The sequence below is a fragment of the Panulirus ornatus genome, chromosome 68, assembly GCF_036320965.1.
Source record: "Panulirus ornatus isolate Po-2019 chromosome 68, ASM3632096v1, whole genome shotgun sequence".
Lineage (NCBI taxonomy): Eukaryota > Metazoa > Arthropoda > Malacostraca > Decapoda > Palinuridae > Panulirus > Panulirus ornatus.
This window is the reverse complement of record NC_092291.1, coordinates 14,725,797-14,742,826: the sequence shown is the minus strand read 5'-3', so window position 1 is coordinate 14,742,826 and position 17,030 is coordinate 14,725,797. Positions and strand designations below refer to the sequence as shown.

The 17,030-nt window shown below is 43.0% G+C and overlaps 1 protein-coding gene across 1 annotated transcript in view; it reads left to right on the top strand.

The window, feature by feature from the left end:
- The window catches only part of LOC139747464 (putative neural-cadherin 2), a 183,457-nt gene that overhangs the window by 130,805 nt on the left and 35,622 nt on the right, over nt 1–17,030 (top strand). Inside the window, exon 3 of the mRNA XM_071659827.1 lies at nt 14,255–14,377. Coding sequence (XP_071515928.1) covers nt 14,255–14,377 — 123 coding nt within the window. The remainder of the gene's footprint in view (nt 1–14,254; nt 14,378–17,030) is intronic.

Here is a 17,030-nt window from a genome sequence, read left to right as displayed (position 1 = left end):
GAAGTGCTCATAAAGACGGGGCTGTACCCCCGGCTGTCGCCCTAGATTACGATGATTATGCGGTCATCGCGACGTGTTGCCCGCAGCTGTATAGGCTGCACGTGTATTACCCTCCCGCAGGAGGTTCCCCCCCGTTATTTGTGGCGATGAGGAACAGGTCGAGGCGTGTATATATATATATATATATATATATATATATATATATATATATATATATATATATATATATATAGGAAAGAGGGTTATTGAAATTGGAATAAATGGATAATGTCTGATGCGAGAGAAACTGCAGTGCGTCGGGGAGAGTGGAACTCAGAGAAAATGATAGATACTGCAGAAAGGCGGACTGACAGGCAGGCAGACAGACGGACGGACAGGCAGACAGACTGACAGAGAGACAGTGTACACAGGAAAGAGAAAAGAAACACTTCCAACCTGCATGCCTGTAGCCCATCCATAAAACCTTATTGATATCATTCTTTACCAGCAACCAAGCGAGAGAGAGAGAGAGAGAGAGAGAGAGAGAGAGAGAGAGAGAGAGAGAGAGAGAGAGAGAGAGAGAGAGAGAAATATTGTGGTCTCGTTTTCGAAAAATAGCTTCACCCATTTTCTATTAACGTCTCAAGTTTCTGTATACACACAACACCCGCGCCCAACACCCACCACCCTCTCCCGCGTGCGACGCTCCGAACGTTTGAAGACCCGTTGTCTGAACTCCTCCTCCTCCTCCTCCTCCTCCTCCTCCTCCTCCTCCTCCTGCCACATATATGTTTACGTGCGTGGCGTGATAAACGCCTCCAGTCTCAAAGTCTGTGTGGGAGGGATTGATACGTTTTCCTTTTTATTTTTCGGTGTAGGTTACATCAGCGGCAATAGTCCCTTGTGCGATGAGGCGACTGAACTGTTAATGGAAGGACCACTGTAGCTCGAGTTACGGGACCAATGTAAACACCGTTGTTGTTAATCGCTGAGTGAAGGAAAACGGAACCCGGGTGGGGTGCCGACTTAAAGCCTCGCTATCTCGATGGCCTGTTGTTTTTTATGAGCCTTTGAATATAGAAAACCTCATTGTTTACTCTTCTGTGTTTATAATCTTTCATCATTTTTATAAGTTCTATAATCTTACGTGACCTTTTCTCATGACCTTCATTTGTTTATTTTTTGCGAGACACCTTTTTTTCTGTGACCTTTAGGTTTTTTCAAGGTTATTCATGTAGAATTTCATTTCGCTCCTACAAAGCACAATTTCAACAAATTTTCTTGCTGGAGTGAATGTGAGTTAGTATATAGTTATTAATGCCAGTGGGAAATGTTATGATTTCAAGCTGTGACACGAATTGCCACAAGTTGCATAACCCACATAGTTATTTCTTTTAAGATATTTATGGATTTATTCTTATTGGGCTAAAGTGGCTGGAGATTGGAGTCACGACTCGTGGGTCGCAGTATTATATTTCGCAGAAATTCTCGACTGACTCGGAGTATTTTCATGGTTCACCCTTTTCGACATTGAGGCGGCCAAGATCCTGTGAAAGATTATGTTAAGAAGATCTACATTCGTCCTGGAGTCGAACCCAAAACATACATTGAGGTTAGGTAAACCGGAATCTTCCTCCAGCGCACGGGTATGACACACACCTTCATTCACACCTGCAGATCGAAGGCATGGGAAGCCGCTCCTTACATTCGCCCGGCGCTAGGTACGTATTTGCATAGCCAAACTTCTTTGGGAAACCCCTCGCGGGGGCGGCTTTCCGGCGCGACAGTGTTGGGTATAATAATACCCGTGAAATTAATCCTCGACTGACATTTTGCTCTGGGAAGATCCAGGTGTGTGGGAGGAGGAAAGGAGGAGGGGACCATTTTCCTGAAGATGTGGTGTTTGTGTGTGTGTCTGTGGTGACGGTGTGGTCTGACGCTTCACGAATTAAACCAAGAAGACGGATGGTCTTTTCACCGGATAAAGGGAGAGAGAGAGAGAGAGAGAGAGAGAGAGAGAGAGAGAGAGAGAGAGAGAGAGAGAGAGAGAGAACCGAGTCGCTTTGCTCACACCAGGTGGGAGCAGAGAAATGCATTTCCCTTGAAAACTGAGCTGAGAAAGCAGTCGTGTTGGGGGTGGGGGGGTGGAGGGTGGATATATATAGAGAAAACAGATCACATTGGAGACAAAAGAAAATGGAATTTGTCCCTTGGAGAGGAACCAGAATGCTGAGTTGTCTATCCTCGTAATGCGCACCAGGCAAGTTTGTTGTCCTCGGAAGATGGACCAGGAGACTAAGTTGTCCTCGTGGTGTGCACCAGGTAGCTAAGTTGTCCTCGGAAGATGAACCAGAACGCTAAGTTGTCCTCGTAAGGTGAACCAGGCAACTAAGTTGTCCCCGGGAGATGAACCACAAAACAGTTTACCAGGATACCAACAGTAAGACGAAGGGAAACCAGAAGTGGCTCAGAGTTCTGTAATTACTGCTGCTGTCAACTCGAGTCCTCAGTGCTTCGCTCTGCTTGGGGCCTCAGTGTTTCACTCTTCTCGGGGCCTCAGTGCTTCACTCTGCTCGGGTCCTCTGTGCTTCGCTCTTCTTGGGGGATTCGGTTCTCCGCTCTGTTCGGGGCATCTGCGCTTCGTTCTTCTCTTATCCTCGGTGCTTCGCTCTGTCCGGAGCCTCAAGTTCTTCGTTCTCCTCTGGGTCTCAGTGCTTCGCTCTGCCCGAGTCCTTAAAACCCCGATGCGGGGGTGGGGGAATTAATCTCACTTTGCGGTAAAATTAACTCGGTTCCTCTCGTCTGTAATGAGAGATTCCAAAGACGAAAACGAAGAGTTAAAACAGAATTAGATGTATAGAACTGTTTCGGGTTATCTTCAGGGCGTAAGAGAGTCAGATAATGTGAAAGAAAAATAATTAAGAAAGAGAGTATCAGCACGTTAGCGTACGTAAAAGAATGAATGCCTTTAGCAGTGGGGCATCCAGGCAAGGATAGCATATGTTATATATGTGTATATACTTACATATATACAAGAAAGTATGTAATGAAGATGGCGCATATAAAGCGAGAGATTAGCATGCACACGATTCATGAATATGTTTCTGGTATTTCCTCCTGCGGAAATTCACAAGATGAATAAGGAACAAGTGGACAAAAGCCGCTCTAAGGAGACCAGAAAAGACAATGGAAGAAAGTCTGTAAACACACACACACACAAACTGCCTCAGACCCAACCCTCCGCTGAATGAGATTCAGGGGTTGATAGATTCAATAAATTAGATCCAGAAGAAAAAAAAAAGGGAGAGTCTGAGGTGGAGAAAAAAGAGAATATATATATATATATATATATATATATATATATATATATATATATATATATATATATATATATAAAGACGGTGCAAAGAAGGTTAATACCGCTAATGCTCGCCGGCAGCGGAAGAATTTCGGGGTTTGGGGAGGTGGGGGTTAAACATTGGCCAGGACTGTATACAAAACACGTATATTTTGGGAACTCCGAGAGCAGGAGAATAGGGATCCGGAGGAGGGGAGGCGAACGGCAGATAGATAGGTGAGGTTTCCTGTTTGTGAGCCGTTGGTTAGCGTGGCAGACCATGGGCCGGTAAAACCCCCCACACGCGGCAGATACAGCAGGCCACATAGAAGACCACGGCAGATATAGCAGGTTACATAAGAAGACTACGGCAGGTATAACAGACTACATAAAGACCATGGCAGATATAGGAGGCCACATAGAAGACCACGGCAGATATAGGAGGCCACATAGAAGACCACGGCAGATATAGCAGGCCACATAAGAAGACCACGGTATATATAGCAGACTACATAGAAGACCACGGCAGATATAGGAGGCCACATAGAAGATCACGGCAGATACAGGAGGACACATAAGAAGACCACGGCAGATATAGGAGGCCACATAGAAGATCACGGCAGATACAGCAGGCCACATAAGAAGACCACGGTAGATACAGCAGACTACATAGAAGACTGCGGTAGATATAGCAGGCCAGTTAAGAAGGCCACGGCAGATGATAGCAGCCCACATAGAAGACCACGGCGGACTTCAGCAGACAACGACATATTAAACAGAAAACTGTACTTTTGAACAGAGGTGCCGTGCTGAGAGGTTGCCTTTCCAGCGTCTGTCATTTATATGATCGCGTAGTCATACGCACAACTCTCGCATGTGATTCAACTTTTTTTTGACATTATTTTCTTGTATTTCCTTTCGTCAGTCATTTGACTCCACGCTTCCTCTTGACGTGTCCATTGACACTAATTCAAGGCGGGGTTGGTGGTCAACGTGAATTAAATAACCATCCCCCTGTTCTCTCTCTCACACACACACACACACACACACACACACACACACACACACACACACACACACACACACCTCTGTCTCTCGTGTCACATTCCAGCGTTAATATTGTTTCTTTTTTATGTTATTTCCTTGTTCGTCCACATAGTTGTGCGCGTCTCCCTCATTCCCCTCTCTGTTATCGGAACTAATTGTCATTTTTTCCCCTCTCTCTTTCTCTCTCTCTCTCTCTTTATCATCCTTTATGTCTCTTCCTTTGTTCGTTTTCATCCAGTGGTCGCGTTTTGTTTCTCTCTTGTCCAATAAGAATTCCAAGGCAAAAAAAAAGATATATATATATATATATATATATATATATATATATATATATATATATATACTTCCTTTATATATGTACTATAGAGATCATATATTGGTATATCATTTAGACTTTACTTAGAATTCCTAGCTTTGAAAGGTCAGGCTATACAAGGAACTATTTAGAAATTAGAAATTCACTCAAAAAAAAAAAAAGAAGAAAAACTCAAAGAATTCTCTCATGAGTTCAGAGGGCCGAGTAGGGAAAGATTATCCCCCCCCCCAAATATTCTCAAACATAAATGATCTTTAAGAAAAGAGAAATGTTTTTCCGGAGAAGTTGCCAAGGAGTTCGAATGGAGATTCCTCATGAGCGCAGGATGATAATACAGACGGGAAATCCAGCCGGGTATCCCCGACTCTTTCCCCCCTCCCATACACGCCACCCTCCTCCTCTTATATTCTCTTAATTTTCCCTTCCCCTTTGTCTTTCCTCGTATTTCCTCGATTTCGTCGGGATTGCCTCACTCTTTCCATCCCCTCCCCCTCCCGACCAGAATGGCACGGCTCTGCCACCTCGACTGAGCCCCGATATACCTCGCAGAGGTGCCACATTCATACCAGTCTGTACGTTAATCTCTTCGAGAACCCGTATATATAAGACGCAGCGCGTCTGATTTCCTTTGTTTTTCTCGGCCAGGTTATTGGCTGTGTTTGTTCTCTCTCTCTCTCTCTCTCTCTCTCTCTCTCTCTCTCTCTCTCTCTCTCTCTCTCTCTCTCACACACACACACACACACACACATACATTTATATTTTTCGTCTTCATGATTTATTTTTCCTTTGTGTCAGTTTCTTACTTTGGAGTGTCTGTGAGTACGACCCGTGTGTTAAAACTGCGTTTGATATGCCGGGCAGTGTATTAGAAGAAGGCAGTGCTTGTGGCATTATGTTAAACTCTGTTAATAGTTATGTCAGTTCTTTAAGCTGTTCATATTGTTATAGTGAGTTCATATTGCTGTTGGTGAGTTATATTGTGTGATAACCCTTCTGTGGCTGATGTTAAATTGTGTAACTATGCTTGTCTCTATCGTGTTAATATTTCTCGTTGTGTAGAAATATTATAGCATTTGTTTTTCACTGTGTTAAACTTTGATAGTATTTTTTTCAGTGTGTAAAACAGTGTTGATATTTGTGCTTCTATTTAACTATGTTAATATTACTCGAATATTTTTCAACAGTTATCATCAATAGCGATTTACTTCAATGTAGAAATTTCCTATCGATAAATTCCGGATTTGTTCTCTCCAAAAGCTACCATAAATTTATTATACATATACATGATTTTTTTTAGGAATATTGATAGAAAAAAAAAAAAAAAATATATATATATATATATATATATATATATATATATATATATATATATATATATATAAATAGATAATCAGTGCGTAGGTGAGAGCGAAACATTTAGATTTAAAAAAAAAATTTTTCGTACGTTGATGAGAGAAAAAAAAAAAAAGTTTTCGCTGCGATGATTTTGGCAGCGTGGACACAACGTGGCAGAGTCACAGACCAACACACGAACTAATCTAATTAATCGACCCTTTTAAAATACAGGGACGGGCTTATTTCCTCTGCACAAAGTCCATGGCATTTATCAGATGATAATAATGAAGCACCAGAGGGGAAAGAAAAAAAAAAAGTGTTTTCCTCCACTCCTTCCCCCGGGGGGTTAAACAAAAGCCTTCTATTGTTAGCAGACTTACTTTTGTTTGTCAGACTAAAGAAAATTTTGTTGGGTCTGGGATATTGTTGTGTGTGTGTGTGTGTGTGTGTGTGTGTGTGTGTGTGTGTGTGTGTGTGTGTGTGTGGAATATATGTCATTCGTGGGAGACACGCCAAATTTAAACACAATTTCGTCCTGTGTTGATTTTATGCTCCGGAGAGATTCATTTTGAAAGTCTCGTTCTCATATATTTCCATATGGAAATATACCGACATCGCAGACAGAGGAATTTAACTATTTTCTATTTCACACACACACACACACACACACACACACACACACACACACACACACACACACAGACACGCACACACACACACACACACACGCACGCACAGAGTTATATACATGTAAATGCACATGTTGAGTTCTAATATTATCATTATTATTATTATTATTATTATTATTATTATTATTATTATTATTATTGTTATCATTATTATTATTATTAGTAGTAGTGGTATCTTTATTATTATTATTATTATTATTGTTATTATCATTATTATTATGATTATTATTATCGTCATCATCATCGGACCTTTTCATACGATAGTCCGTTTTCTGTTCCGAGGTCCGTCCAAATACTCTGAGTCCTTCACCCATCATATTTCACTACCTCGTCCCCACGACCGCCCTCCACGATGCACCGACGCGTCGTCGTACTCAGTGGTGTATCCGTCGTGCTTATGGAACAAGATCAACATAATTAGCAGTATTTACCGTGGTGATGAAAACGTCTTGTACATACCGGCAAGGTTAAACAGCAAGTTTTCGGAATGTGTGAATAAACGTAAAACAGAATATATCTGTCTATCGATCCGTAATCTATATCAGTCTGTCTGTCTATCTGTCTATTTACGTCTCTCTATCTATCTATCTATATTATTTTTCTGTCTATCTAACCATCTATCTATCCATTTATCTGTCTATTTATGTCTGTCTTCCTATCTCTCTGTCTTTATATCTATCTACCTATTGTTACCCTCCAAGTTTTCCTACTCTCCCGCAGCTCACAACGTTTCCACGAACGCTCCTACAGAAGCCTCCTAAATTATTCAGCTCCCTCCAAAAAAAAATCCACCCCTCAAAAGTCACCAGTTTGAGAGGGGCCCCCGGGCGAGCATATATATATGTATATATATGTAAAACCTGCGCAGGTGTCATTTCGCTACCTGGAACTTGCCCCTCCGGTCAACAGGCTGAGGGAAAAAAAGGGAGGATGGGTACGTCCTACCTTATTATGGCCGGCCAATGTCGTCTCTCAGGGTGAATCGGACTTAGCTCTGTATCATCATGGGACATCCCTGCTTAAGATATCCCTGGGATAGATGTGTTGCGAGATAACCGCGTGCGGGGGGAGGTTGGTTGTATGACAGGAGTGAAACGTACCCCTCAGACGTGCGGGTCGTTCCTGTTCATATTCTGAAACGGATTTTAGGGGTCTGCCTCCTTTGCCTTGAACGCACCCCACCTGAAGTTCCAGAAAAAAGTTACTCATTTCCCCCTCCCCTGCCCTGCCCTCGTGTTTAAGTTTAGATTAAAAGACAAATATCAAAAGTTCAAACATAATCCCAGCAATAAAATCGCGTCTGCGTTTCAAGGATGAATAATTGCAGCACAGAGTTCGTGCAGATTTGAATTCCCTTTTCTGATTATATAAAGATCTCGATCTGAGATATTGTGTCATATTTTATGTAGAAGGATTTTGACAGTTTAATCAAGATTTTATCATGCTCACTGGGGCTGGGAGGTGGAGCGGTGGATAGTCCTCAAAATAAACGTGTATTTATTTATTTATTTCGTAGAAGAAGAAAAAGAAAATGTATGAGACATATCTCATGCCGTTCTTCGAATTGTTTTTTTTCCAAACTAGCTCCATTTGTCTTTGAAGATACTGTCATGTATCCTCTCTCTCTCTCTCTCTCTCTCTCTCTCTCTCTCTCTCGAAGAAGAAGAAGAAGAAGAAGAAGAAGAAGAAGAAGAAGAAGAAGAAGAAGAAGAAGAAGTAGAAGAAGAAGAAGACGATAGTCTTATGCATCAAGCAAGACTTGCGGTAAGAGCTGTTTACATGTTTACATGAGAAAGACGGACAACAGAAGGGCCTGATTGGCCCATAACTTGAGCTGTCTGCTTTAAAAGAAAGTTTGAAACACTTTTTCCTGTCTAATTCTCAAGTCGTCGTCGTGGGCACTCGTACACTGGGTACACGAGCAATGCCCTACGATCCTCAGGACCTCGTGTTCTATCACGGTTGCCCTACGATGGCTCGAGACATCCCGGATTGTCTCGTGCGTGGGTGTCCGTCGCTGCTGCTGTCGTCCCCTCCTCCTCCTTCTCCTCCTCCACCTCCTCCGCCGCCGCGCACCGCCGCCCCTCCTCCTCCTCCTCTCTTCGAACTGTGAACAAAGGACGCCCAAGCGTCGGACGGGTTATTTCCGCGGGTAGGAGAGCTGTCTCGGCCTCGCCCCCCTGTTGTGAGGATCATCCTGCTCCTCATCCCTCTCTGTCTGCTCCTGAAGAAGGGTGGGTGTTCCCTGGCGTCCCTCCGTCTCCGTCTCCGTCGCCCGGTTTGATTTTTCTCTCAAAATGATAATGCGTGTGAGGATTATCATTATTGTTATTATCATTTTTTGAAGCGGGAGACTCCAGTCATGTTTTGACAGGAGATGCCGTGGGTGGCCGGGTCTCTCGGAGGCTCCGCTTTGCTGCAAGGAGAGAGAGAGAGAGAGAGAGAGAGAGAGAGAGAGAGAGAGAGAGAGAGAGAGAGAGAGAGAGAGAGAGACCCCTTATGCTGGATGATGATGAATGGCTCAGTAAACAAAAGCTGGCAAGTAGTGAACAAACAAAGGGAAGACAGTAGAATGTAGGCTCCCCTCAAAGGGACGTAGAGGTACATCCGAACGTTGACCAAACGTGAAGGAAGGAAGCAGAAAAAGGATAGAAATAATATTGCCAAGAATGAGAGAAGTCAACAAGAGATTAGAAACGGTCATAGGAACTGACACACACTGATGGAAGAAAGAAGAACGAAGGTTAGAAAATAAAGAGGAACATTAGGTCCAAGAAAAGACGAGATAACATGGAAGAAGAAGAAAGAAACAGTAATAATGAATGGAGAGAGAGAGAGAGAGAGAGAGAGAGAGAGAGAGAGAGAGAGAGCGGAGAAGAGCGATACTCAAGTGTTTCAAAGGGATGAAAATAAGGAGACAAGCAAGGAAGAGAAGGAACGAAAGAGAATAGAAGTGAAGAGAAAAGAAGAGGAGATAAGGTAAGAGAGTAAAGGGTAAGAGGTCACAAAGACAGATGGCTAAGGTACAGCAGCCTAGAGAAAGATAATGGGTCAGGTCAGGGTGGCTCAGAGAGACAGAGGGGGTCAGGCCAAATAGCACAGGGAGACAGAGCCTCAGGCTCTGGTGGCACAGAGGGTCAAAACAAGGTAGTCAGAGGGGTCAGGTCACGCGCAGTCTAGAGACGGGTTATATGGAAAAAGGGAAGAAACGAGGACACGAAAAGTTGAAAGGGAATGGGGATTTCAACAGACAGAGACTGAAAATTGGGGACTCAAGAATGGGGACTGAAAGTTGGGCACTCAAGAAATGGGGGCTGAATAGATAGGGACTCAAAACGGGACTCGAGTAATGGAGATTCGAGAAATGAGGATTTAAAAGATAATGACTCAAGAAATTGGGGCTCGAGAGGTAAGAGGTTAGAAAATGTATTGTGGCGTCTCACAATTCACTAAATAAGAGAGAGAGAGAAAAAAATGATAGAATGGAAATGAAAATATCCCCTGAAAAGGGACGAAATAAAAGAGCCAAAGAAATGCTAAAAGTCTTACATAAGAGAAAAAAAAGAAGAAAATATATATAGACATGTTGAGAACTTTACTTTTTTGAGATACATATTTTTTTTTTTCTTTCACGTAAAGAAACTCGTATACGAGCCAGCTGTCACTTTGATACATGCGTCGTGATTTCAGAGGGGAAAATATTCGCTGCTTTGTTGCGCGTGTGACATATTGCCTCCGTCACACACAAAAACGGGGCCACCAGCGTGGTGACGAAGGTCGTGCGTGACGTATGGCTCACACCAAACGTTCTCGTTCAGGTTCAGTTCAAAAAAAAAAAAAGATCGAGTTTTGGTTTTTCATATCACTTTCTTTGGTCAGTCTCTCTGTCTCTCTCTCTCTCTCTCTCTCTCTCTCTCTCTCTCTCTCTCTCTCTCTCTCTCTCTCTCTCTCTCTCTCTCTTTGTTACCGGCAGGTGTCTTTGTTAATATATATATATATATATATATATATATATATATATATATATATATATATATATATATATATATGCGGAAGACGAAATTGGGTTGTTTTTCCCTTATGGGTGGCTGCAATAAGGTTCGTTCTCCTAGATGGGTAAACTTTGGAATTTAAGACTTTTTTTTAAGGGTACTGAAGTGTTGGGGGGGGTGGGGGGGTTGTTTTTCTCCTCGGTATGGTGGGTGAGGGTTTGTATCTCCCTACTGTGTCATTTGAGAATAAATGATGATATTTGCATGGGGGGAAGGAAGGAGGGAGGGAGAGAAAGGCTGTGTGTGTGTGTGTGTGTGTGTGTGTGTGTTCTTGGGAAGAAAGGGCGCTGGGTAGAAGGGGAGGGGTTGGGAGAGCCTTTGTTGTGTTTGGGGAGTAGGAGTGGAACAGAAAATATGGTCCTCTCCGTAGTGACGACCGTAGAAAACGTCAGTATATGAGGGGTCGTGAGCCAAGCAGTGCTGGTATGTTACTTGAAGTAAAGGTAGTACGTTACTTGAATAGCGGTAGTTCGTTACTTGAATAGTCCAGGATGAGCACATAACGGTAGTACGTTACTTAAGTAGCGGTAGTTCGTTACTTGAGTAGTCCAGGATGAGCACATACACAAGTACCTCGAGTTCATCTCAAAGCACATCTTAGGGAATTAGACTTAACCCTCGTTGCTTTTCCCTTAAGAGGTTTCGTTACTTGCTACGAAGGAGGGGGAGGGGAGGAGGGGGGGTAAAAGGTAGTCCTCGAGTCACGAAGTTGGAACTAAACAGCCACATGTTTCCCCGGGAGCAGTCGATTGGGAATGTGTCAGAGCACGTTACAAAGTCGTTCATCGCGGAACTTGCCGGTCACCTCTTACGTATTCGACCCGATTCGGCAAGCTTCGCCTCACGCTTCTGACAGATTCGACCACTTCGACCGCATCCACTATTATTTACCTTCCACTATAATGGATCGGACTCGGTACCTCCCTCACAAATGGTCCGTGAATTCTGGTCGATTTCATCAGATCTGCGAAGACCTCACGCGATTCCAGTCGTGTTGATCAGTTCAGCAAGGACTTGATGTCACTTCTGATGGGGTTTCCTCACCGCATGACGTGCGGGGGCGAACCCTTCGACCTCCTCCTGATTAGACGGGAGGTTGGAGGTGGTTGCCCATCTATAAGGGAGAGTCTTGGCAAAATAGGTACAGATGAGGCGTAACCTTCCAAGGGGCAAAGATATTGCCGATTTCAAAAAAAAAAAAATCTTTCCACATTTTTTCACTACACACACACACACACACACACACACACACACAGTGAAAGAGAAAAAAAAACGATGAACCGAAAAAAAAGAAAAAAAAATCGGAGAGAAAAAAACAGATGAAGAAAAACACAAAAGACTCACTTCTCTCTGAAGGAGAAATGAGAAAAAGAATTCAGATTACATAATACGCAACCATTTTCTGTCTGAGCCCAGATGATTATGACTCTAATTAGTAGCAGAAAGAATAGGTAATGAGAGAGAGGAGGACAAGAGAGGTATCTGTAAGGATTTGGCTGATGTTGTGAGAATTTATGAGAGATGGGGGTTGAAAGGAGACTCGGGTGTTACAGAAGAATTTTCCTGCCTCGACACACGGAAGGATGGGGGAGCCAAATGACGGTGTCAGACTTGGCTGGTCGCTCCCCACACGGAAATGTATCGTTTCACTTTAACGATGTCGCCAGGAATTTCTGTGTTCAATTCCGTCTTCAAATTCTTCATGGATATTCAGGCACTCACTAAACACACTTACAATATATATATATATATATATATATATATATATATATATATATATATATATATATATATATATATATATATGCAACAAAATCTGAGACCTCACACTCAATAGATCTATTGTTTCAGTTTTTTGTTTTCCACTGTTAAAACCATTGTCATGTTGGTCCTCGTTTTCACATTTTCAGCCAGTGTCCATTATCCTTTCCACATGAATCTTTGCTTATAATACAGCATGCTGAAATTACATACGAATTTGCCCTATCAGTTACGAGTCTGTAATATCATGCAGACCATAACAGATGATAAACTCCTTATTTAATGGTCATTGCAGAGAAGTGGCTCCTGTAGGTGATGCTTGTTGCAAGGGAAAGCTGATACAGAGAGACCATTTGGGTCCTATTGGAACCATGACTTTGCAAACGTATGTATTTGGAGACTGTATACACTATCAGGGTCATTAGAATATATATATATATATATATATATATATATATATATATATATATATATATATATATATATATATATATTGTATATGTATAAAACATTATTTTTGTAAGTAGCTGGGTATTCTTAAGTGTATGCCTTGCTGTTAGAATTAAAGACGACTTTCCTTGAAAAAAAATTGAATCTTAGGCGGTTCTCTTCTTGCAATTTACCCTAACCTTCACCGTTAAAAAGACGTCAACAGATGTATTGTTTCACTTCTAAATAGACGTCAACAGATCTATTGTTCACAGTCTATGATGACGAAAGGTTGGCGAGGGAAATGTTAAACCCTCTGCTGCTTTTCATTATTGTTCACCTTTGCAACATAATTCAATGTTTTCCATTCATGATTTCGTTTATGGACTTCACATATTGCTCTGATTTCGCAACATATTTTTTTTGCCCCTGCATATAATGGAAATACTTCACATTTATTCATCTGGGAGTTGCTGTATATGAATTGAAACTGTTATATGTTATTTTGTTTGTCGTAAAACTGTACATAATACAAATTTCTCTTGTAAAATTAATGACATGAAATGTTGTCTTTTACGAAATTACAAGATATTATCTTCATTGCTTTCCAATTAGTAAAATATTGTCTCCATTGCCTTCCAGTTAACGAATGATTTCACTGCTTCATGTCTGCCTCCTGGAAGGGTTCGTCTGTCTTTTATTCCCGTCATCAGGGGAGACACAAGAGAGAAATATAACAGTCAGTTATATTCCTCTCTTGTGTCTCCCCTGATGAAGTGATTATTACACGAAAGTGCACTTGGGAACTTGTGTTTCATTTTCCCCGTGGACTCGTAGGAATATCTTGATCACTCTCAAAATTGTGATCCTTTCCAATATATATATATATATATATATATATATATATATATATATATATATATATATATATATATATATATATATATATATATCGGTTATCTTTTGATATTTCGCTAGGTCGCGCTCTAACCCTCACTGGGGAAAAAAAAAATATCCCGAGTTCCTGTGTGTGTTGTGACTCGCAAGATGGCAGCTGGTGCTAGCTGTCTCTACTGGGAAAAAAAAAGACAAGGATTTGTTCCCCTAACCTATATTTTGCTTCGCTGCTTCGGATAACTGTCATGTTCGTCTGTTTCACCTTAATGTCATGTGTCATGTTTTTTTTAGCTCTTTCACATCAGTCATGTATATTTTTCGACCTCATGTAATGTTACTACTCTTCAGACGACCCTCACTTCCTTTCTCAAGTGTTGAAGACGACCTCAGGCAGTGTGTCTGTCTTCCTCAGTGACCAAGCTGGTGGGGAGCGGCCCTGTGGAGTTTGAGAGCCCCGAGTACCTGGTGGAGGCGAGAGAGAACACCAGAACACCCCTGCACCTCGTCCAGCTCACAGCCAGGACCCAGCCACAAGGTACGTAGGCACTGTTTTGGACACCGCCACTGGCACTGCTCCTAGCACCGCCTCTGGTTCAGGATTGGCACTGCTTTTGTAACTCACAGGATAGGCACTGCTTCTGGCAGTGAGAAATGTGTACACTTGTCGGGCGTCGGACTGCCTTGTTGTTATGGTTGTGGTTACAAGCTAAGTTGTAGTATATAACCGATAGTTCCCTTGGCTGGTTGGCTGGTTAGTTAGGCTTTAGGACTATTAACTGCCAGGCGTTAGTTAGGCTTTAGGACTGTAAACTGCCAGGCGTTAGTTAGGCTTTAGGACTGTTAACTGCCAGGCGTTAGTTAGGCTTTAGGACTGTTAACTGCCAGGCGTTAGTTAGGCTTTAGGACTGTTAACTGCCAGGCGTTAGTTAGGTTTTAGGACTGTTAGCTGCCAGGCGTTAGTTAGGCTTTAGGACTGTAAATTGCCAGGCGTTAGTTAGGCTTTAGGACTGTTAACTGCCAGGCGTTAGTTAGGTTTTAGGACTGTTAGCTGCCAGGCGTTAGTTAGGCTTTAGGGCTGTTAACTGCCAGGCGTTAGTTAGGCTTTAGGGCTGTTAGCTACCAGGGGTCATTAAGGCCGTCAGCGTCTACCTAACATCCACCAACCCAAAGACTCTTTTAATAACAACATCTTCTGGTGTTAATGATCATTTCGTAAAGACCTCGTTACACATTCACGACGTGTAATGACACTTGACTGTGAGCCTGTGCTTTCGGGTTCGTTAAATTTGCATTCATGGAGAAACGATCACGTGGTTCGCATTTAAAGTGTAGATAGTGAACGTTAGTGAAATTATGATGAAATAGACAGGCATAAGATATGGAGATGTCGTAGTTAAACAGATGGGACGAGTGTCTTGAGGAAAATTTTATTTGTAGGTGGGGCAAAAGTCTAACTAGATAAAAGAGAGATTGGTGGCGTGTTGTGACTCGCTTAGTTAGAGACTGTGAAAGACCATGTCCAAACGGTAGAAGTCCTCCATTCATGACGTCCGTCCTGGAGGGCATTGCTCGCTGTGTGGTGGGAGGAACCATGTGGCCATGAATACCCCCCCCGCGAGAGAGAGAGAGAGAGAGAGAGAGAGAGAGAGAGAGAGAGAGAGAGAGAGAGAGAGAGAGAGAGAGAGAGACTTTTGAGGAACAGAGTAAAAGGAGTGTAAACCGTGCATCGGTTCTGTCAGAATGCACAGCGAGCTCTGCGTGTCCCAGGGGCAGGAGAGCCGTGCCGGGAAATGGACCGTCAACTGTGTAAATCAATTCGTTCGCTATGCATTGCAAGGCAGGGGCACTGTAGGATGGAGGAGGAGGTAGGGGAAGCGGTTGGTGGAGAGGGTTACAGATACTACTGTGGGAAAAAACACGTATGGAGGGTTTAGTGTGTGTGTGCAGGTGAGGGAGTATAGTTGGTATATATATATATATATATATATATATATATATATATATATATATATATATATATATATATATATATATATATTATCATTTCAGGAGCCAGCGAAACAATGATGCCTGTTGTTCCCATGCCCTTACGTGTTCCTTACTTGACTGGAGCCACAACAATCCATACTACCGCAATAACCACATATGGTGTGTGTGTGTGTGTGTGTGTGTGTGTGTGTGTTCGCACCGGGTGACGTCTTCCCTCGTTGACTTCCACACATTAGCGGCCGGCGACGTCCTAAGGGAACCGCTGATTATGCAATCGCGGGAGAGAGAGAGAGAGAGAGAGAGAGAGAGAGAGAGAGAGAGGGGGGGGGGGGGAATCGACCTCTATTGATACGTTCCCTTGTTTTGACAACACCCCCCCCCCCCCCCACACACACACACACACACACACACCACATCATCAAGAGCAGCGAGCGAGCGACAACTTCCCGTTTGTATTGGCTCTGAACTCACGGGAGTACAGTTAACCTCACAACAACCGGAGAGAGGAGTTGAGGACGAGTGACAATCATGGGGCGCGCACGTAGTCTCCACCTCGTTGAAGAACTCGTACCCGACACCCAGTGGACCTGCAATGTTCCTCGTGTTGCTCCCGAAAGCAAGCCGAGTGCTTGCATGCATGACCCTTACCTGGAGACTTCCGAGAAACGGGGATTTGACCACGCAAATGATTTCCCCATTGCACGCTGGTCCTGAAACGGTTATTTGAACACATACATTTGCAGAGAAAATTTTACCTTGGACGATATTAGGCCATTTATTGGGTTTTTTTAAGATGAGGGGTCGTTGGTAAAAGGGTCATTTCAACTTCTAAAAAGGCTCATTTTAATCTAGGGAGAAGTCGTTCCGTCGCGAGCGCTCTTTAGCATCCTTCTCCGATGTTTTGTAAACACTGGACACACACGGAAATTCAACAAGACTGCTTAGGGGGAAACCCAGGAATGCCGGTGACATGGCCCATGTCAGAGCATCGTGGGAAGATACGCTGTGTGGGACTGAGGTGAGGCTGGATACAGAGTGTGTGTGTGTGTGTGTGTGTGTGTGTGTTAGATAAGGCCAATTACACTGTGTAGGTGTAAGATGAGGGCCATATTCCCCACGCGGGGGTGTAAGATGTGGCCACAGACACTGTGTGGGTGTGAGGTGAGGGCCACATACTCCGAGCCGTTGTAAGATGAGGC